General features: G+C 47.7%; 1 protein-coding gene across 4 annotated transcripts in view; it reads left to right on the plus strand.

Moving 5' to 3' along the window:
• The window catches only part of ZDHHC23 (zinc finger DHHC-type palmitoyltransferase 23), a 317223-nt gene that overhangs the window by 277770 nt on the left and 17381 nt on the right, over nt 1-22072 (plus strand). For all 4 annotated transcript variants that reach the window (XM_069635888.1, XM_069635890.1, XM_069635889.1 and 1 more), the window contains one exon: nt 3012-3179. In XM_069635888.1, the coding sequence (XP_069491989.1) occupies nt 3012-3179 (168 nt within the window). The remainder of the gene's footprint in view (nt 1-3011; nt 3180-22072) is intronic.

Here is a 22072-nt window from a genome sequence, read left to right on the forward strand (position 1 = left end):
AGCTAGAGGGGTCCTCATTATGATACATTGCGCATTGTACTTTAAGGAGGATAAGCGCAGCATTGACCCTCATGGCCGATATGTCATTCTATGGGGGAAGATTTCTGGTCTGAAAGTTGTATTGGTTAACATGTTTGGTCCTAATATTGAAGACCCTGAATTTTATGGAAATGTGCTGGAAGTTTTACTGGGAGAGGGATACTGCCTCGATAATCTGGGGGGGGGGGGGGTGATTTTAATACCATATTGGACTGTATGCTAGACAGATCAAGATGCTCCCAGCGTGATCTCACGGGGACAGGACATATGGTAGACCAAATTATGATACAGATGGAGCTCGTGGATGTATGAAGAGACCGGAAGAATCCATGTGCAAATTTACATATTAATACGTTCATGATGCCCAGTCGAGGATGGACCTACTGGTTGATCTCGGCAAGCTGGATGGCATGGGTGTCAGACTGTGCGATTTGCTGGAGAACTATTTCAAACCATTCGCCAATATTGTTGACCATAAGATGGAGGGGCGGGGGGGACCTGGCACTCCCGACCATTATGAAGGATAATGGTGTCCTGCGTACCTCCTCGATGCAGACTTGGTCTCAGGATTGCGAGGTAAGTGTTGTAATCTAGTCTTGTCATGTAATGTCACTGGCCTGGAGTGCTTGCTGTCGGAATGTTGATGCATGAATGCAGCTCAGGAGAATGTTGTGTGGATCTGTGAGTGAATGTTCGGAGAGTGTCATTTGGGGGCCTGAGCTGGGATAGATGGATGGCCGGTGGGATTCCTCCTCTGTATGTGGGTCAGTTACCTCTCCTTGTCCTATATCTCCATGTCTTGTATATAACTGAAGAGTAACAGGATTGATGTATATACTGTACATCTGTAAAATAAAGCTACCTGGAACTATACTGACTCCACAGCAGGTCTGTGTTTTGAGTGCCAGCTTTATTAACTACAAATAAGACTTTATAACAGTAAGATTGAGGATTTTTTTTCAGAGGAATGACGGGTCAGTGCCCCACTATTCCACAGTATGGGAGGCCTTTAAGGTGTGGCTGAGGGGGGGGGGATTTAATTTTCACAACCTCCGTGACCCTGAGAGGGATTAGAATGGATTTCCGGGAGTTGGAGACAGACTTACGGTACCTCGCAAACGACTATGACACATAACGGAGCACTTCTGGGATTGATTAAAGGGAAGTTTAGGGAGCTGGCGGATAGGGAAGTCCGTCTTATGGTCCAACCTGTCCAGACTTAGCGGTACGGGTAAGCTGATAGACCGGGATGCTTTTTAGTTGGAGTGGTTCATAGTGAAAGGGGAACGCAATATATTACTGAGATTAGAACACAAGTAGGTAATATGCTTACCACACATGAAGAGATCCAATGGGGAATTCCAGCGATATTATGATGTCTTATGTGGTAATACAGATGCACACACAGATGAGGATTTAACCCAATATTTAGAGGGCATAGCGTTCCCCGGGCTCTCTGATTCTGATAAAGTACTAGATCAACCAGTGACCCTGGAGGAAATCACTGATGTGATTATGACACTAGCATCAGGGAAGGCTCCCGGCCCGGATGGGATTGCCATTGAATCATATAAAGAAATGCAACCGTTACTGCCGCCAAAGTTATTACAGGTGTGGGAAGAATCCCTACAGATCGGCCTAGTACCGGTCACATTATACAAGGCCATAATCACGGTTTTGTTCAGCCCAAATATGCCGAGGCCGACTTGGTCTCTTACAGGCCACTATTGCTTATTAATTTGAATACTAAAGTTTTCGCCAAGGTCTTATCCACACGATTGCTCCCATATATGTCAACACTGCAGCATTCGGACCAGTCTGGATTCATTCCGGAGCAGTCTGCAGCATGTAACTTGCGCAGGCCTTTTTGTGTTTTCCTTCCAGATAAATCCAGGCGCTGCGGCAGTGGTTGCCTCTCTGGACGCAGAAAAGGCATTTGACTCCGTTTCCTGGAAGATCCTCTTTGTTGTCCTGCCTCGCATGCGATTTGGAAAGACCTTTATATAATGTTGTTTGGTTGCTATATGCGGAGCCGTCCGCAAGAGTGCGTACGAATGGTATGCTCTCATCTGCCTTTAAACTAGGTCAATTTTATTGATGCAATTCAAGATATTGAATCATTTACACTACATTCCCGGGTGAATTTCTAATTTTGTCTTGAATGAAAACAGTGAAAACAGTGAATGCATGAAGTGCGGTAGTGCAGAAGCCAATTCCTTCCATATGTACTGGGGATGCCCCACGGTCGCTCAGTTCTGGAAGGAAGTACTGGGAATACTGTATGGTATTACGCAATCTACCCCCAGCACTCTCCCCTTCTAAGTATCTCCTGGGTGATGTAGGAAAGGTCAATGTGAAGATACGCACACTTTTTAATTTAGCTTGTATGATTGGTAAGAAATGTATCCTGAAATATTGAGAATTGCCCCTGGGGCGGTGGAGTGGCTCAGAGAATTGACCTATGACAACGAAAGAGAGGAGGGAAATATTGCTATGGTCGTGCCTAGTTGCTTTCCGAAAACATTTTGGGAGGCCCTTTAGGGCTGATCTCCTGCAAACTCATGGCTGGGGGGGACATATGAATAGACTCTGGGATGCAGGAATAGTCGGGATCTTCTGTGATGGTTGTCCGGGTGGCGTGTGTTTTTCTTTATTGGTTTTGATGACTCATTGTGCCTCCGTTTTTGTGACTTTGCACCTCCTAGTCACACTCTGTATATGACCCGTCACTATGTAACATGTCTGCTGCGATGTTAAAGGTTTGAAAAATCGATTCCAACCTGCTGAGTCCCACTTGAATACTATGAAGTTGGGACACATCTGTAAATTGACACTTCTCGGGCTTCTTGAATGCATAAGTAAGGCTGGTCACCTGTGCACATATGCTGCATTTATGATTGACAGTATTAGGTGATCGCTTTTAATTCCTGATATACTAAACTTTGTATTTTTATTTTTCCTTTTGACCCCAGGATTAACAACTGCATAGGCGAGTCTAACCATCGATCCTTTCTATGTGTGATCTTCCTGTTCCTGCTGACTGCCATTTATGGGATCACTTTGACGCTGAACTCCATCTGCAGACGCCAGAGCGTATTCCTAGCTCTACTTTACTGTCCTGGAGTCTATGCAGATTACGGGTAAGCTCGTTGTGGCCGTGATCAAGATGTTCACCTGAACAGAGTGTACTGTATGTGTGGGTGTCTGTTAAACTGTTATACTAGGCAGTATTTGCAAAGCTCAGTGTTAACCATTTTCATTGCTTCTTGGCACTGATTGCTGCCTCAGTGGGCGAGAGAGGATGTTAACTTCCCCAGGGAAGTCCTTATGGAGTTGAGGGCACTGGAGTGATGCTGCTTCCCCAATCCCCTAGAGTGGATGTTGAGTATGCTTTATTGCCTTTGGTTGGTCTGGTTTGGGGTATTTCGTGATGCCTCTGCGTTGGTGTTGAATTGTTAATCTGTGTTGTGCCTTCTGCGGCGCCTGGGCATTAGTGGGCAATTGATCACAGTAAGCCATAGAAAACCTCAGGCGGGGCAGGGCTCGATCTATAGCTAAGGCTCTGATGGAAATGGGTAAGTCAAGGTTGAAGAAGATATCAAAACAAAAATCATTTCAGGGCATTTTAAGCACACATATTTCACCGAGGATTTAGTCTCCATGCTCTTCACTCTTTTGCTCCTGCGTACTACCCCTCTTCACCTCAACTGTCAATCTGCAGACAGCTGCCATCTTTATGGTCACTCTTGCTCAATCTTGTCAACTACCCCCAATAGAGCAAGGGAGTAGGTGGAGAGACCTCTATCCAGGGCAATAACCAGCCTTCTAACCCTGGATTTACCTGTAGGATCTTCTAGTGGTGCCAGTGGCATTTATCTGTTGCTTGAAAAGACCATATGCTGCCACGGTCTATCTGTGCACTTTTTAAAAATAGTGAGACAAAGTAGCAGCACTCCTCAGCAAGGATGCAATACTTCTGCGAGAGTTGAAGTACTTTCTAGTATACTACTTTCATAAAGTGAGTGTTGTGCCGATTGTCTGGCGTTGCACTCTCCCAGCAATGTTCCTGCGACTGTACAGGCACCAAATACAAATCCTGGCGCTTGTGCTGCCTGCATTCCCCTCTCAGTGGCTGAGAAACAAAAGCAGAGGCATCATGATGGGTGCCGGTAAATTACGACACCAGAAGATCCGTGGGTTCCTATTGTCCACATGAGAGGTGGGAGTGGAGGGGAAAAGGGTTCTGTCCAAAAGTAGAATCTGGGAAACTGTTGATTCGTGTCCGTAGTGCTAATGTTTTGGGTAAGATTACTGAAGGGATTAGGAACATCTGTCACCCATCTATGGAACTAAGTAGAGCCGTTAATAGCAGTTCATGCTTGCTTCAGTTTTTAGGTCATGGTCATGTGCAGGCTTGCAGATGGGGAACCTATTTTAGGGTTAAGCAAAGGATAAGTGTGTGTTTGTCAGCCAAAGATTGACTGTTTTTATCTGCTAGCACTTGCGCCAGGAGCTTCTCTAACGTTCAATAACATGGGTTTTTCGTCCAGTGGATGCTAGATCATGGAAGCCAAGATGACGTTTGGGAAATGGTATTTGGAACCCCTTCAAAGTACTGAACATTATCACTAAGAAGACAAACATGCAATATACAAATGCCAATTAACATAAGAAAACGAACAATAAACGCGAGAATCAAGCTTTGCAAATTTTGGTCCTGGCATCATGTTATTTCAGTGTAGGGCTATGAAGGCCGTGGAATTCATGCAATATAATTGTAATCAGATATGCAAAGCGACCGCGTAGGATAAAGGCAGGTACATAGTGGGTGAGATTTTCAACATGTTTGTGCCAAAAAGGGAAATCTAAACATTCAAATAGATGGTGGGGAGTGGAGACGTTCAAATGAAGCGGTGCAAAGAGCGCAATTTAGCCGTTAAAGTGAGTGATTGGAAAGCTTGGAGCAAGTGCGTAAAAGTCCTTCAGAAAATGCAGCAAAATACAATTTAAGGCATTACTAGAGAGCTGTGTGTGTGTATTTATATATTCAGTGAAAAAATGTTAGTCAATGTGCAGTTACATTGCACAGATTTAATGCAACAGAACCCTTGAAATGCAGCGGATGTGGGAAGTGTGGTTAATCCTATGGAGTCATCACTGAATCCCAGCCTAAAATCTCCTCCCATGTGGCCAGGGGAAGGCTGTCGCTACCTGACCCTAACCCTGGGGGTGGTATTATGCAGGAGTATGACATGGGAGGAATTGGCGGTCGGGGGACTGGAGAGATGGATGTGGTGACCCAACTAGGAGAGACCCGGTATTCTCCCCTTCCGTGGGAAGAGGATCCTTTCATTCCTATATTCCTAATTGCATGTTACGTTAAATGTTCTTATAAAGCGCACATACGCCATAGGGCATCTTGGCGCTGAGAAGAGGCGGATGGCCTAGAACAGATCAAGGAGAACCTCAGAAGAGAAGGGTCTTGAGGGCCCGCCGGAAGGCCAGATGTTTGGAGGTCGCACGCAGTGCCCAGGGCTGTTGGTTCCATGCAGTGGCGGCAGTCATAGAGAAGGCACGGCCGCCGGTCCTTGTCCGTCTAATGCGGGGGACAGAAAGTAATAAGGCAGCCTGGGACCAGAGGGGGCGAGCAGGAACATAGTGGACAAATTTCTCTTGAAGCTATTCATCTCCTAGCCTGTAAAAGGCACGATGCACCAAGCACTTGCATTTGAACAATATTCGTTTTTCAATTGGAAGCCAGTGAATTTGTTCAAGAGCGGTGACGTATGCGTACGTGTCGGGGGGCAGAGAATGGTTCATTCTGAAGCATTTACATGCGGTTAATCAGGTAGCGTGGTTGGCCAAGGTATAGTAAATTGCAGTAGTCAGCGGTGCTAAGAACCAATGCTGCTACCACCGGGGCATGAAAGTGACCAGGAATGAAGGGAAGGACCTTCCGTAGGGTGCGCAACGTAAAGTGACCGGATTTGCAGACTGCACTCACCTGCTTGGTCACGGTCAGGGAGGATGAAAACTTTACCCCCAGATTTCTCACTACAGGGGACGGAGAGGGGAACGGGCCAAAGGAAGTAGGCCAGAAGTCGGGGGTCCAGTAGGTAAGTGGACTGGTTGTTCCTACCACAAGGACCTCGGTTTTGCTGCCATTAAGTTTAAGAGTTATTTGCCATCCGGGACCCCAGATCCTCAAGGCAGCTCCTGGGCCAAGTTGCCGTCTCAGGGCGAGAGAGATCGAAGCAAACCAAGATCTGTGTGTCTTCTGCATAGGAGTAAAAGCGGAAGCCATGAGACATAGGAAGAGGGCGGATGTACATGTAAAAGACAATGTTGTCTTTTACAAATCCCACTAGTTGTAACACCTATCTTGCCAAACATTCTAGGCAGAAGAACATTCATACCTCACATGTACATACATACATGACACCTTTAATCTCTGATGGTTTTGTGCTAACTGAAAATCAGCTAAAAATTCCTATTGGTTCTATGGACTCCAACTTCCATACAACCTATGGTACTGGAACGAAGAGGAGGAGAGAGAGGTGAATGTGAAACAGGAGAACCACTAAACAAAGTGCAGACTAGTTATGCAGATGCTCCTTGAAAAGGATGGTGACCCAACTAGGAGAGACCCGGTGGAGAGTGAGAAGCCGAACGGAGGCGGAAGGAAGCGAAGCCAATGGAAAGGGCAGAGGGGCGAGAGCGAGTTGTGCTGTGGGGAACCAACCTTCCCAAGTTGCTGTGTGCAGGCAATGTTCACCAGAGAGATGCTGGGCCTCGGGAGATGCTGCAGGCAGTGACAGTGGACTACGAGTAAGGCAGCAGCAACAAGCAAGCTACCTGCAACGCAGTCACACAGTGAGGCAGCATGCTTACTGACGGATGAATGTAGACTACACAGAAGGTCTGCATCACGAAAGATGCCATTCCGGGGTGAAGGCTTCACAGCAGCAACATAATACGGGTCGGAGCCAGTGCCAGATACCAGTGAGTGAAGCTGTAAAGACTAATTTTGAATACTGAAAAAAGCAGAGAACAAAGACATTTGCCTAAGTCCTCATATGTGAGATGTCAATACGGGGAAGGTTAGAGCAAGTGTTGCCACAAGTTAATGGATATTAATGAAGAAAAAGTAAGACCGAACTTGACAAATCTCCATATGTGAAGTATAAATATGGAGAGAGTTGGAATAAGTACTACCAAAGCAAATGAATATAAGCTTGAACAAGTCTCCATATATGGGATGACGATGTGGGGGACAGTTGGGACAATTAATACCTTAAGCCAAGAAGGTGTATCCGATGTAGGAATGCAACTGTGATATTCACCCGGACTTCTTCTTTAACATTACCAATGTCCTTTAGTATAAGTGAATCAAGTGAGAAGTAGTTTGGGAGAAGATACCTGGCAGGATAGTATATCAGGCGATTTATAGGCAAGGGAGTATACCAGGTGATCCACACTAAAGGCATAGAGGTTTCGTGGAAGGAGAGTACACAGAAGAGTTTCTGAAAAGAAGTTGTTGGTTAATAGACTTTCTGGCAGGCAAGAATACCAGGAGGTTCTTTGTAACAAATGGTTGTTTTGAAAAGCATCTCAAAAAGAAACTGCTTTTTCTAAGGAAACCTACTGTGAACATCCTCAAAGAAGCAAGGACTTAACAAGGACGTTTCTGTTAACTTTAAAGATCCAATATTTGAAAGAGACATTTCTGCCGTCCTTAAACAATTGCTTTAAGGAAACATCCAGGGGTGGACATCCTTAAGAAGTGGTTGTGGGAAAATGACACTTTGCCATCATTGAGGATCTCTCATTTGAAATGAACACTTTTGCCACTCTGCCAGAGACATCTAGAAGGAAGGGGAAAAAAAAACATTTAAATCCAAGGATTGTTTTGTTGAAGTCACCTATTCACTTTCTTTGAACACTTTTCTCACCAGGTTTACATCAGAGACACTTTTCCTTACACTCATTTTGACGAGACAGACAAATCCTTAGTTTTAGATTTCTAGGTGTGGAATCTCTTTATAAGATGGGGGACAGAGAGGGCTTTTCCAACCATTTTCTTTTAATAAATGTCTGATGTTGAAAACACAATCACTTTGTGTCCACCTCTCATTTCTGACTCCTCACAGAAGTCATGACCAGCTTAACTCGGCACACTCCCCTTGATGTCCCCATAATGCCATTTTGTACGTCATTGTGAATCCCTTCTATCTATTGTGTTAATGGGCTTTGCAACTGGAACGTGCAGGGTTATGCTGGTCTTGACTTCCCACATCCACTGAATAGCGAGGGTTTTGTAGCGTTAAATCTGCAGAACTTAACTGCACCTAAACTAAGGGGCTTTAAGTGAATTTCAAGGGTTTTTGTTTTACCACCCGCTAGCCATGGCCTTGTGCCACAGCCTTCTGCCGTGTCCACTGTACATGTTCCCCCAGTATGTTTCTTTTGGACCCACTAGGTGGCCACGGCTGACTAGCCAGGGTCTTGTGAACTGGAAAGTGAGCACGGCCTTCGGCCTTGCCACTGTACATTTTAAACCGCTACCTCTTTCTTACTCACTAGCCATGGCCCCGGCCTTCAGCTATGGACCCCTTTACATGTTAACGCAATAGCTTTCTTTTGGTCCCACTCATCATGGCCACTCTACATATTGCTCCAATAGGTTTCCTAAATGAGCCCACTAGCCATGGCCACTTTCCGTATTGCAACCCTTGACCTGTTGCCCCAATGGGTTTCGTTGTTGCTGTGAAAACCCAGGAGGTGTTTCACTGGCTAAACCCCAGGGACCCCTTACTCAGGTAGCCAGGGCAGGGCCATCGCCTTTGGATCACCTGGGTGAGTGGGGGAGAAATTCCTGATGGCAAAACATGGTATCTCCCTTTCCAAATACCCCTTCCCCATCCTATTTTATACGATATTCCAAATTCCCATTTCCCCCCCCAACCCCTTCTACACAAACACTGAGCCGAGGAGGTCTGAGGCTAAAAAGAGTACCACCCATGCAATACATTGGACATGTCACCAATAAGATCTGGCAGGGAACTTGATCCTAATTACATACACCTGGTACCTATTGGCTCTCCCCACATGGTTAAAAGCCATACCGACATTTCTTTTGAACACTGATTTTTCCTTTTTGCATTACACATTCCCTTTGCACATTTATTGCATTAGAAAGAGGGCAGGCATTAGATTTATTAGTATATGCCATTTTATTTTGACTAAGGACTGTATTTTTTTGTTTTTTTTGTTTGCTTGTCAAGAATACTCCCATCTTAGTTATAGGGCAAGATAGGAGTTTGCCAACCCTTTTTAAACCATCAATAAAGTTTTTGGAACTTGCAGCTCTTGTCAGTGTCTACATATACCATGCCTCCCTGACAGTGCCCACCAGCAATGGCCGTCAGCAACCGGCTTCGGCTTTGTCCACTTTCCATACTGTACCATTTGATTCCTTAAAGTAACACGCTACCCATATTATTTGACCACACACAGTACCTCCTCCTCATTGTAGCTGTAAAATACCACTTTTTTTGTATTGTCATTTTCTTACTCTTTTAAAAACTGTTTTTTTTTTTGTATGACGCACTTTCATGGCTGATCCAGTTTTGTAACTATTTGTAACTATAACCGGTTATCCCCAGTATAACCACGGTTATGCAAAAACGTTTGAGCTTTGAACTTGGTCTCCAACTCCACAGTTTCTCCTGGTGTCCTCTTCCTCCCTCCCCGCATCAAGCCTAATGCCATTTCATCCTTTTTCCTCCCCCAAATGTAATTCTTTCCACTTTTTGTTTTCAGTTAACCCTGGTTATACCCGTTATAACCCCAGTTATCTCTTGCCCTCTGATTAATTCATTGTATGTATCTAGATTTTTAAGGGTCACTCTTTTTTATCTATTTTAAGGCCTATCCCAATCAAGGCGACCAGTGATCGGAAAATATCCATTGACATCTTTTATACCTCAAGACTCAGGGTGTGAGAAACGATAAGCCAATAAATGGGGCTTGTAATATAACTTTGTGCTCAACCCCTAGACATCATAGCTGTGTCAATGTGACATTTTGGGTGCTTGCTGGTAGGGCCAAGCGTTATTTTAGTTGGCTCTCACATATCAACACTTTTGGGACATCTAAGTGTTCTCATAAATCTGCTCATATAAACCGCTTTCTTTGCATGAGCACTAAAGAGCACAAGTTTTGGGGCAAATGCACTACAGCCATTAAAAATAATATTGGGATCACCCTCCTCCTTATACAGGTAATTCACACTTTGCCAACTGGAGTTTCTAAGATATGTTATTAGAGAAACGGCCCCCTAAATAGTCGAATGCCCTGAAATGTTTGATTTGTTGCTCAGAAAGGGAACGTTTAGGGATAAAGGTGTATGGTGATGACAGGCAGGCATAGTTTTATTTAAGCACCAGTCCCTTCCTTTCCCATTATAGAATTGCTTTTGGAGCCGTATTTGTAAATAAACAGTGCATAGTCCACGAACATATGCTGTAATTCATTCCATTCAGCATGGGTACAATCACTGTGGCTATGTTATTAAGAAATGCAATGGGCACATGACACACTCACAGCACATGCCCATCCTCTTAGTGTTCAGCCCACAATACTAAAGCTTTTCCAATTTTGTGCTTATGCACTACAGAGGATGTGGTGAATACATATCTAATATCAACACCTTTTTAATCACACCAATCTTTTTTCATCTAATTATACATGCACAAGCTAGATACAGTCTCCGTTGTAGCCTAAAAAAAGAGAACTGTTTTGTGAGGCTGAAGAGTGATACGCACACAGGAGAAGTCTAACTGGGGGGGGGGGGGGCTGAAAGAACTTACTGACTGATTTGGTGAAGTAATGCTTTTGTGTCTGGTGTATTGTGTTGGTGCTCTGCTCCTGCGCTCTTCACTTGTATGAAAGCTGTAAACTGTATTGTCACTTGATATGCTGAGCCCCTATAAAGCTGATTCCACTTACCTATTGCCAATAACTGCAGAAAACATTGGGTTCAGGTTCTACCGGACCCAGAGACTGTCACCGGAACCAGAGGATTGCTTGCGTTCTCACTTCCTGCTTTCGTTCCTTCTCGTTCTGCCTGCCATGATCTGCGACTTGGTTATGTAAATGCTGATGAATGAAATGAATAGTTGTTTGAGGGGTTGGGGCAGCTGGCAAGTACAAGTCTGGAGCTCTTTTTACTCTAGGTTCTTTGTGTACATTTAGCATCTTACCCTATTGAACAGTGGATAGACTTTAAGCTGGAGCAGTGTAATCTGGAGAAGACAATCAGCTAGCCAGAGCAAGCAACTACTTTCTCAACACACTCTGGGGCTCTAGAACCCAATGTTCTGTTCCTCAAGCAGACTTGTTTTCTTTCTTGAAACCTTATTTCCAGTGTTTTTGGATATTCCCCAGATTGGAAGAGACAACTTGTTAAGCTAAAATGATCAATGGGAAAAGAATTTCTCCCTAGACTCTTTTGAAATTGAACATCTTTGCTACAGGCAGTATTTACTCATTGTCGGTATCAGCTTTTTTCCCTGATCGTGGTGGTGGCATTGTGAATATTTCACTGTCAGACTATGCCCAGTAACGCTGATAGGGGCAGAGAATGCTAGAGTTGGGGCAAGAGGTGGGTGAAGATGAAGTGGCCTGTGTATATGTGAGAGTTGTGACCATTGTTCTCTTTTCATCCAATCTGTGTCCCATGTTCACTGCTAACTCTGCTATTTGCTTTCTGCCGTCGAACTTTCCTCTGAGGCCAGACTATGCCATGAATGAAAGGATTAAGACTGTGAAGGGGCGTGGTCAGGAGTCTAGCTGTGAGGATGTGAGGGCGTGAGGGCTTGGTGTTCCATCTCCATTACTGCTTATATCCTTTAAAGATCCTTTTTCCGCACTCCCGGCGAACTGACCATTCATAGGAGGCTCTCTAAACATTGCTGCTATAACCTGATCTGGCTTTGAAGTAGGTTTGCTGCTTGGTGTGCAGCGATGTGTCAATGGCAGCCTGCTGACAACCATCGCGGATTGAGGTGCACCCTAAATCCTGGGAGTTCTGTGCAGCGTGCTTGCAGGAAACCTGCTTGCTTGCCAGAGGATCTAAGTAGACTGTGCTGGTGCTCGGCAACAGCCCCCGGACCTATAGGATCAGCAAGGATGCGGGAAAGGTGCCACTGTGAACCGCTGCAGGCGGCGTGATGGGCAAGGACCAGCCGTCTGTTGGATGCCTGGGAGCCACAGTGCCCTGTTGGCAGGAGGTGCGAAGGACTCTCTGTGATCGGCCCTGGTTGGAGTTTTTTAAAATAACTTTTTATTACTTTTAGGTAACTTTAAAACAAATAAGACACATTGCAGTGTCAGCTTTGGTTCATCAGTCTCGTATACACAGGTATCGTATGAAATATCGTAAAAGTAACCATTACAGGCATTGTCCGCGGCGGTCAACCTAGGGTGAGTGTCGCCTCCCAGCTCTGCGTAGGAGGGTCTTGTGTACCATTGACATTTGCTGCAACACACGCTAGCCTTTGTTTGCAGTCTTATGTTTCCGTCTGCAAAGGTTTCACGGGCCTGGATCGGAAAGGGCAAGGTCACTTTTCTCCTGGTCAACCTCTCAGTATTCGCCGTCTTTTTGCCTCCTCTTGAACTGCCATGCTGAGTTAGTCCTTGCGTCGTGCAGTCTGCCTTGCTCGTCCTGTGCTCTCATGTGCCACTTTTTATCCCTGTGGGGAAGGGAAAGGGCTGCCAGGTGTGTGTGGTTGTGGTCAATTGCCTAACTTTACCTGACCCTTGTATTGGGACATGTCAGGTAAACGGCTCTGGTGTTAGTCGGGTGTCTTTTGTGTTGTGCGAGTGTTCGTGTCGGAACAGGGGTGGGGGGTAGTATTTTGGAATATCCTACGTAGTAGGATGGGGAAAAGGTGTTGTAAGAAGGGGGATACCGTGTCTCACCTGTCGGTCTCCCAATCCCCAAGGCCCCCCAGCCTCATCCAGGTGATTGTCCCTCACTGGTCCACCCCTAGGAACTGTATCCAATAGGGATGGTTGTGTCCTGGCTACCTGGATGACAGATCCCTGGGGACTAGCTAAGGAGACACCATCAGGATTCACACAGTGAACATGTGGGTATCTCACCCATAGCAGGGAACTGAGACCTCATTGCATGGTTTAACTGCATATATCTATAGTAGTCCCTCCCCAGTACACCAAATGTGTCCTGCAGTTTCGTAAAGGGGTTGAGTGCCACAGCCTGAACCACATCTGCAAGGTTTCTTACCCCAAGTTCTTCCCACTGTTTGAAGTGTCCAATTTTCCTGAGCTCCGCGAGAAGCCTGTTCCACAAAGGCTGTTACAATGTGGGCCTGTTCCCCCACCCCATGTCATGATGTGCTTCGCTCCACGCTTGCCTGGTATTCTTTACCAACCGGGGGAGGGCCGCGTCTGTGGTCTCGTCACCATATCATATCTGCTTAGGCGGTCTCCGCCGCCCCCATCCATTCCCACTCCATTCCCACATGTGGAAGCCCTGGGTCCCCATGCAGCCAGTCATTATCCATGACAATTTGCGCCACCCAGTAATACTGTCTAAGGCAGTAAATCCCCAGACCTCCCTCCCACGACGAGTGCTGGTACTTCCTAAGAGCGATACATGGTTTCTTCCCTCCCCACAGCAGCCCTCTTAAGGAGTTCTTGTTCATGCCGAAAGTAGATCTAGGAATTGCCCTAGGGGCGTTCTGTAGCACATATAGGAATCTGGGGAGAGCTAACATTTTGAAAAGCGATGTTTTACCCAGCAGCGACAACAGGAGCGTTTGCCAGTGCGCCACATCCGACGAGAACCGGTCCATTAGCGGGGTGAGATTGAGCCAGAGAGACTTCTTCCGGATTGGGATCCAGATGTATGTCCAAGTATCTGAATCCTGAGACTGAGAATGTTCAGCGTGGGGGGATAGCACTCCCCTCCCCCTCCACCCCTGCCCCCTTGACCTCCCCTAGTGGGAAAATTACTGACTTCTGCTGGTTAACCCTGAGCCTGCAGTAAGCCTGATACTCCCCCCACTGTCTTGATCACCGCTTGACAGGAGGTCGCCGGTTCGCCCATGTATACCAGAAGGTCATCGAAATATAATTAGTTCCGGTCCTCCCCTCCCCAGGGCCAGCAGAAGGCTACCCAGGACGGGTCGTTCCAGAGTTTTTAATCGCCAGTGGGTAAATGGCTAGAAATGAGCAGCAGGGGTTATAGAGGGCACCCCTGCCTCGTTCCTAGCTCTAGGGTGAATCCCTCCAATAGTACCCTGTTGACCTTGACCAAAGCTTCAGGGGGTACATAGAACAGGCGGACCCACCTGAGGAAATTTTCCCAGAGCCCCATGTGTCCCATAATTTCCCAGAGTGCCTCCCATTTTACAGAGTCAAAAGCTTTCTCGAAGTAAATTGCCAGGAGTGTTGCCGGTGTTCGTAGCTGTGACCACTGGGTAATCACCAGTTGCGTGGATTTAGTGGATATAAACCTTCACTGGTCCGGGTGTACTAAAGAGTCTGACTCCCAAGAGGCGATTGGCCTAAACCTGCGCCTACACTTTGGCCTCACAGTTTATCAATGATATCGGCCTATATTAGGTACATTGCTCGGGGATTTTCCCAGGTTTCGGCAGGACCCCTATGCAAGCCATCCTCAGATCCGGGGGGGGGGGGAAGATCCCATCGAGACTACACTGCTGAAAAGACCTTGCAGAGGTCCTGTGACTTTGTCTCTGAGCCGCCTCCAGATCTCGGCTGGGAAGCCGTTTGGTCCCGGGGCCTTACCCGATTGTAGTTGCATGAGCGCTGCTGCTATCTCCTCTACAGTTAAGGCTGCATCTAACCCTGTTCTCTGTTGCGCCGTTAGGCAACGGAGTTCTGCAGGGCCGATGAAATCTCGGCCCGTTGGTCCAGTTTGGTCCCTCAGGATGCTATACCTGTCCTCGTAAAAGAATGCAAATGTGCCTGCAATCTCCCTGTCTTCCATCAGTGCCGCACCATTAGTCCTGTACAACCCGTACCTGTCCCTTCGCCCCCTCCCTGCTCTCCAGCCATGCCAGCATCTTCCTGGCCTTGTCCCCAGACTCGTGGACTTGGCTCCATAGTGCCCAGTGCACCTGCCTTGCATTGTCAAGAGCCACATTATTCAAATTCTCCTGGGCGTGACCAAGGCCGCCCGTGAAGCCTGAGTGCCGGAGGCAAGGTACTCCGCCTCTATCCTTAGCGCCCGATTTTCTGCCTCTTCCACTTCTCGGGTGTGCTGCTTTTGCGCAGATGCGATCAACGATATCGCCTCCCCCTGAGGAACTGCCTTGAAACCGTCCCACAGTATGACTGGACTTTCTACAAACCCCTCATTCTCAGTGAAGTATTCTGTGGTTTTCCGGGGACGCCCCCTGCCCTCACCCCCCATCACTTCCAGAACCCCAAGGTCATATGTGTTTAGTCTCCACATTGCTGCTGGTTTGGTCCGGACACTTTTCAGTTCCATGAGGAGTGGTCAATGGTTTGGGATCCCTCTGGCTAGATATTTAGCTGAGATAAGCGTATGTGTGGCCCTGTGGGAGAGAAATAAGTAATCAATACGTGACATGGAACCATGTGAATTCGAGAAAAAGGAATATCCTGCCTCAGACTTGTGTAGCAGTTGCCACGCATCCACCAGGCCAAGTGCTGTGGTAAATGATCATAGCTTAGTGGTGAGGGTTGAGTTCCTACTTCCCAGGTGTGTGCGGTCTGCCCTAAAGTCCATGACTTCATTAAAATCACACACGTACTTTCTGTGTCTAGGAGTAGTAGGGCCTGGAGGTTGTTCAACAAGTCAAGCGTAAGTGGGGGCAGGGCATACACTTCCCCCCCCTCCCCCATGCAGCCCCCCACAGCTCCCCTTTAATACATATCTACCCCGGGGATCCAATCTGACTTCTGTAAGGTGAAAGGGAATCTGCTTGTGAATTAATATCAGCGCCTCTCTCGCTCCCCTTGAGAAGCCTGCATGATATGCCTTGGTATAGTTCGTCCTCTTAAACATTTTTCTCCCACTGCCCACCAGGTGTGTCTACGTTGGGAGTACTATGTCTGGGGTGTGTATTCAAAAACACGAGTACAGGCGTCGTTTGATGTTGGAACCCAGCCCATTAACGTTCCACATCAAAAAGGAGACTTTGCCCTGTATCCCACCCAATACTCCACACCACCCCCCAAACTTTAAGCACCTGTTGCCCAAAATCACGAAAAAACAGTAAAAAACATCTACAGGGAGCCTGCTGAAACAGTCACCACAGCGCACACTCCAGTTCCGTGGCCGCTTTTGCCTGGTATCTTATGGCATTGTCATTCAGTCCAAGTCAGATTGCCGACTGCCCTCTGTGAGGTATCTTCTGGTTCACGTCGCGGCTTCCTAATTGTCAGTTGGGTTCCTGATTCGCTAGCCAAGCCTATGCCTCGTTCGGGTTATAAAAGAGATCAACGGACCCTCTGTGCTGCATCTTGAGTTGTGCCAGAAAGAAGATGGTATATCGAATGCCCAGCGAATGCAGCTTTCTTTTGATTGAGTCATATGATTTGAAATGTCTTCTGAACTTCCCTGGTGTAGTCTGGGGAAAGAACCCTCCCGATGGTAGTTGTAAATGATGAGCCTTTGGCCCTCGCCATTTGCAATAAGGCATCCCAGTCTCGATAATTCAATAGCCTTGCTGTTATCGTGCAGGGGGATGTCCCTCGGGTGGTCCGGCCTGATTCAGTGTGCCCGCTCTACGGAGAAGAATTTATAAAGTTTCTCTGCCTTTCCTCCAAGAAGAGCTGCATGTTGGGGCCCTCCTCCTTCTTGGGCACACCAATAATGCAAAGGTTCTTAAAGTGTGCCCTGCCTTCACTATCTTCCGCTCTGTCCTCCAGCTGTGTACGTTTTTGGGTGAGTGCCATTAGCTGTTTCTCCAGCCGCTTAGTTGCATCTTCGACATCAGAGACATGCTGTTCGGCTTCTCCTACCCTTGTTGCAAGGTTCCAAAGGTCCTGGCGCAAGGAGGATACCTCTACTGCAAGGCCGTCCACTTTGATTTCAATTGCAGCGCCGTTATGGCTTTCATGACATCACAGAGGGAAAGCTGGGGGTCCCCCATTTCCTCCTCCACACTCACTGCTTCTTGTGTTCGAACTGTGGGGGGGTTAACGGTCAATCTTGCTCTGCAGCCCAGATTTCTGGCTTTTATCCTTGACCATGACTTCCCCTGTGTGTGTCAACCAGGGCGGCTATTTGCAGCAGTGTGGGTTTGTGTCGCTCAGCAACAGTGGTGGGCACCCCCCCCCACCCCACCCATGTGCCAGTTGCCTTGCCTTCAGACCAGTAAAAATTGTCTCCGGTCCCACCTTTGAGTCGAGGCCCCTACCTGGCCCATCCAGAGCCCCGTTCTGTATCTGTTTCCCGGGGGGTTTTACTGCTCCTGTGCTCGCAATGTGTGCCCCTCCTACCACCCCTGCACCTCGTGAACCCTATTGTCGCTGTACCTACAGCCTATGCTCCCCGTACAATTCCCAGGATGTGTATCCACGCCAGGCTCACCTCATCTGCCTTAATGTCTGTATGGGAGGTCTTCCTGGCTGAGTGGGTGTTGCTGCACCACCTCGGGTCAGTGTCCGGCGAGGCAATCCCAAACCTGGCCCATAAGTACTGAACTCCTCCAGCCCCTAGGTCTGCATGCACACTGCTGGCATCTTCATGCCGACTTCCCACTTTGGTGGTTTCTCTCGCCGTTTAGCGCTAACCCCCTCTGTGCAGCTCCAGCTGCCCTGCTGTCCGATGCAAAGGGAGCGTGGGTCTGACCCTTATTAGGCAGCCTGTTGCTCAGGTCCGCCCGCCACTAATGCTGTGCTCCTTTCCGATGGCCTCCATGACAGAGCCACTGTTTTCACCCATAGTGATCGGCGGGTGTATCCGGGCTCTGATGCCTCACACTGATTGGCTGCCCTCTGCCGACACTGCCTTGCCGCTGGTGCCTGCAGGGTTATAGTGGCCATGCCTAGTGATCCAGCGTCCGGAGAAATGGTCTGGATGTTCTCGCTCCCTCCCTCTGCCCCCGCGGGCTCACCAGTCTACTTGTGGAAATCTGAAGGTGTCTCATCCGCTAGTACCCAGAGATCTGTCATCCAAGAGGCCAGGACACGGCCATCGCTGTTGGACCCAGTTCCTGGGGTGGACACGTGGGTGAGGATCACTTGGATGGGGGTAGTCTTCGGGGAATGGAAGTGAGACACCGAAGGTTGATATGCGGTACCCCCTTCCTTATAATACCTTTTCCCCGTCCAACCCCGTAGGATACTTGGCTCTATCCCCGCCCCCTTTTCCGACACGAACACTTTCGTACACTGTGGAAGACAAAGGACTAACACCAAAGCCATTTAACGGACTTGTCCCAACACAAGGGTCAGGCAATTGACAATAACTACACACACACACCTGACGGCCGTTTCCCTTCCCCACAGGGATAAAAGGCAGAGCACAAGAGCACACTTTGAGCAAGGACAAACGTAAAAGGAAGCAGCGATTCCAGGATGGCAGTTCAAACGGAGAAGAAAGGCAGAGAGACCGGAAAGGATAACAAGGAGCCTCTGTGAAAGGAAACATAAAACCGGGAGCTACAGCTGACGTGTGGTGTAACAGATGCCAACAGTGCACAGGACCCCTGCCACACTGATAACCGAGGTGGGGAGGGGAGGCGCGCTTGCAACCGCGGTAATGTCCTTAACTCCAGAGACATGAAACAACAAGGTCAGCACAGCCAGTGAGAACCGATAGTAAACTGGAAGGTGTAGAGTGAAGGTTTCAAACGGCAACTTGTTATGATCAAAGGACTTGTGTAATCATGAACTTGTAAAGCCCAGGGAAAGACCAGCTGCAGAGTGGTCCGGCGCCACGTCAGCCTCCATTCGAAAGACTCTGGCTGGTCCCCTTTTCTTGTGAATATTATAGTAATAAGAGGCTGTAGGAAAAGGCTAGCATACAGAGTTAAGGTGGTCATACAAGGGTGGAGCCAAAATCCTCGAAGGTCCATGACCCATTAAGAAAGTTGTGACATTGTAAAACGGGCGTGTGCGCCTGGCTGAGGGAAAACGCAGTATGAACGATAAATGTGGAAAGCCTGAATGGGGACTAGAAAAAGCTAAGCAAAGTGAACCCCACAAGGTATTATGAATAAATGAACTGTGAAACTGGCAACTGTGAACCCGACTGAAGGAAGCCAAGGTTACAAAAAGGATTGGAGCCCTGTTGAGGGGAATCCACGGATGAAAGGAAATCACCCGACTGGAAGATCACTGAAAGAACCTTTTTGTTTGTTGTTAATAGTACATCGGGCCCTCTGAGGCAAGGGACCTGGTGTAAAAGACTTTGCCACAGAAGGCCCTCATAATTTGGAAACTAACTGTAAGCTTGTGCTGAAAAAGCCCAGGAGTGTGCTCTGCTAGAGTCCCACCTTGTCCCATGCTAAATACGGGGGAAGGAAGACCCCAGTGATAGCATCCCGACTTACCATGTTGTGATCACTTCTTTCTTTTCTGATGAGCATTATCCCACACTATTTTGTAACTTCGCAGTAATGATTGGCAATAGTTTTTTTTAGTATAGGACCGTTTTATTTGACAAGAAGTCAATAGGACTGCCTTATTATTTGATGGTCATAGCTTGCTCCCATCTTAGTTTTAGGTTTAGATTAGGTGTACTTCTCACCCATTTATACAGTTTAATAAACACCCTTGAACTGTGCTCATTTGTCACCATGAGTTACTTACACTCCCACAGCAGGGTGGCAGTCACCCAGCAGATCGTCTCACTGTCAGGGCAGCTCAGAACATTCTCCCCGGTCTGATTTTGACCAGGAAAGCAGCGGCTGAGAGCTGATGTCCCCAGGAATCACATGGTTCGGAGGAATACCTCCTCCTGTACTGGGAACCAGGATGTATTTCACAGGATATCAGCGGGCCGGACAGGGCTCCCAGTGTTCACGTCCTCATTCATCTGTGGCGCAACAGCACTCCTGGTTGGAGGTGTTGGGCTGCTGGACGCCTCCAGACCCTGCTGCAGAATTGAAAGCAGTGTTGGCTGTGGAGAGAGCGCCTTCAACACACAGAATTGGGCCGGAGGCAGAGGAATGGGTGACACCAGCCTGGCCTTGTGGTACCTGGGACTGTCGGCCTTGGTATGCTCTGCACCGGACACCCATGCTTGAGAGGATGGAGCATTGAACATTTACGCGTCAAGCTACAACCTGGTTGAAAGGAGCTGTATGTATTGATCCATCATGGTTAAGTGTCAGCAGCAGAAACCTGAGCACTATATAGGTGGCAGAGGGAGTCGCAGTCTGCCCAAACACTTGCAGCATGATTGCTGGTGAGGCCGGAGGAGATGCAGTGACTGGATGTACTCTCACTATGGAGAAGCTGTTTGGAATGATCCAGGACCTCAAACAGTGGACATTAAGGTGTCCTTGTTCAGAACTGATCTGAAGAAGGTTGGTGAGAGGGTCAAAGAACTGGAGAGACGGATGGGCGAAGTGGAGGACACAGTCACACTACTACAGGCTAGGATTGATGATTTCACTGCAGCAACAAGATCCCCGGAGGAAAGGGCTATGTACGAGGAGTAATATGAGAATCCTTGAAGTTGCGGAGGTGGTAGGGAAGTCTTAACATGGAGCTATTTTTGGAGAACCGTTTTGTGGACACTTTGAAGAGTCTTTCGAGGTGGTTCATGATTAAGGGCACACAGAGTCCCAAGCATGAAACCTCCAGTAAACGCACCTCCGATGGCCATAGTCTTGAAACCTCTTCCCTTTTGTAATGGGGATGTGATCTTGCAGGGTCCCGCGCTTTTTACGGACACTAAAGAGGTGCAAGTAATATGATGCTGTAAGGGGGAAGCTGCGGGAACTGTAATAAATATGAATCTTCTCCGGCTAAACTAAACTGCTGGTAGGGGTGATCGATCTTCTTTCATAGTCCGAGTGAGGCTTGGGATTGGCTGGAGTCCTGTTCAGTTGGGAAAGTGGGGACCAAAAGTAACACTGGGAATGAGACTGGCTGGCTTTCATTGACTGCTCCCAAAGGGAACTGAATACGTTTCCTGGTGCTTCCCCTTGTAGGATGTGTTGCTACAGATGTGTATTCCTGTTTATGGACGAAGGATCACAAACTCGTGGGATTGCCACTGACGAGACTGGGGCCCTGGAGAACTTTCAGAGTTGAAGCAACCTATGGCTTGAGGACACTGGATCTGATGCCATGGGGACGCTGCTCTACCAGTGCGACATGCCTGTGGAGGTACAGCGGGATGAAGGGAATGGCAACCAATTTTGCAATTACTTGCACGCTGATTAAATGTTTACATGTTTTGGAGTGGTGAGACGTTGCTGGCACACGAAGGGCACCGCGGGGTCTGCCTGAAGTGCAAAGCACATTGTCTTTTTTGTGAATGAGGAGGCAACTGGATTGTTTTCCTCTAGGCCTTCAGAGGAGCTAGGCCAACCCTAGCGTTCTGCTTCTGTCCTAGGTAGATGGTCCCTGACGCGGCCACACTGGGATAGATGGGGTGGAATTTCCCTTGGAGGTTTATTGGGACTGATATGTTGTGTTTCTTGGAATGGGGGAAAGGGGTTGTGTCTAATTGTTATGGGGATACACATAGGGTGGGGTTGGTGTGTGGACATTTTCTTGATCTTGCTGTTATAAGGTTTTTGTTTTAAATACATGGTGACCGAGGCTTATTCGGTAAATGGACAGATTACAGTGCATGGTGCCTCCCTCGTGGCTGCTTTGAATATAATCAGTTGGAACATTGGAGGAATCAACAGTGTGGTAAAATGGAGCAAAGTACATTCTTCTGGTGGCGAAATGGAGGGGACAGGTGGTTGGTACTTCCTTCTTGTATACTAGAAGAATGCTTATGTGGGTTAGGGATTCTCTGGGGTTAAGATACGACATGCGTTGA

This window comes from Ambystoma mexicanum, chromosome 7p (genome assembly GCF_040938575.1).
Source record: "Ambystoma mexicanum isolate Mex_15411 chromosome 7p, UKY_AmexF1_1, whole genome shotgun sequence".
Taxonomy (NCBI): Eukaryota; Metazoa; Chordata; class Amphibia; order Caudata; family Ambystomatidae; genus Ambystoma; species Ambystoma mexicanum.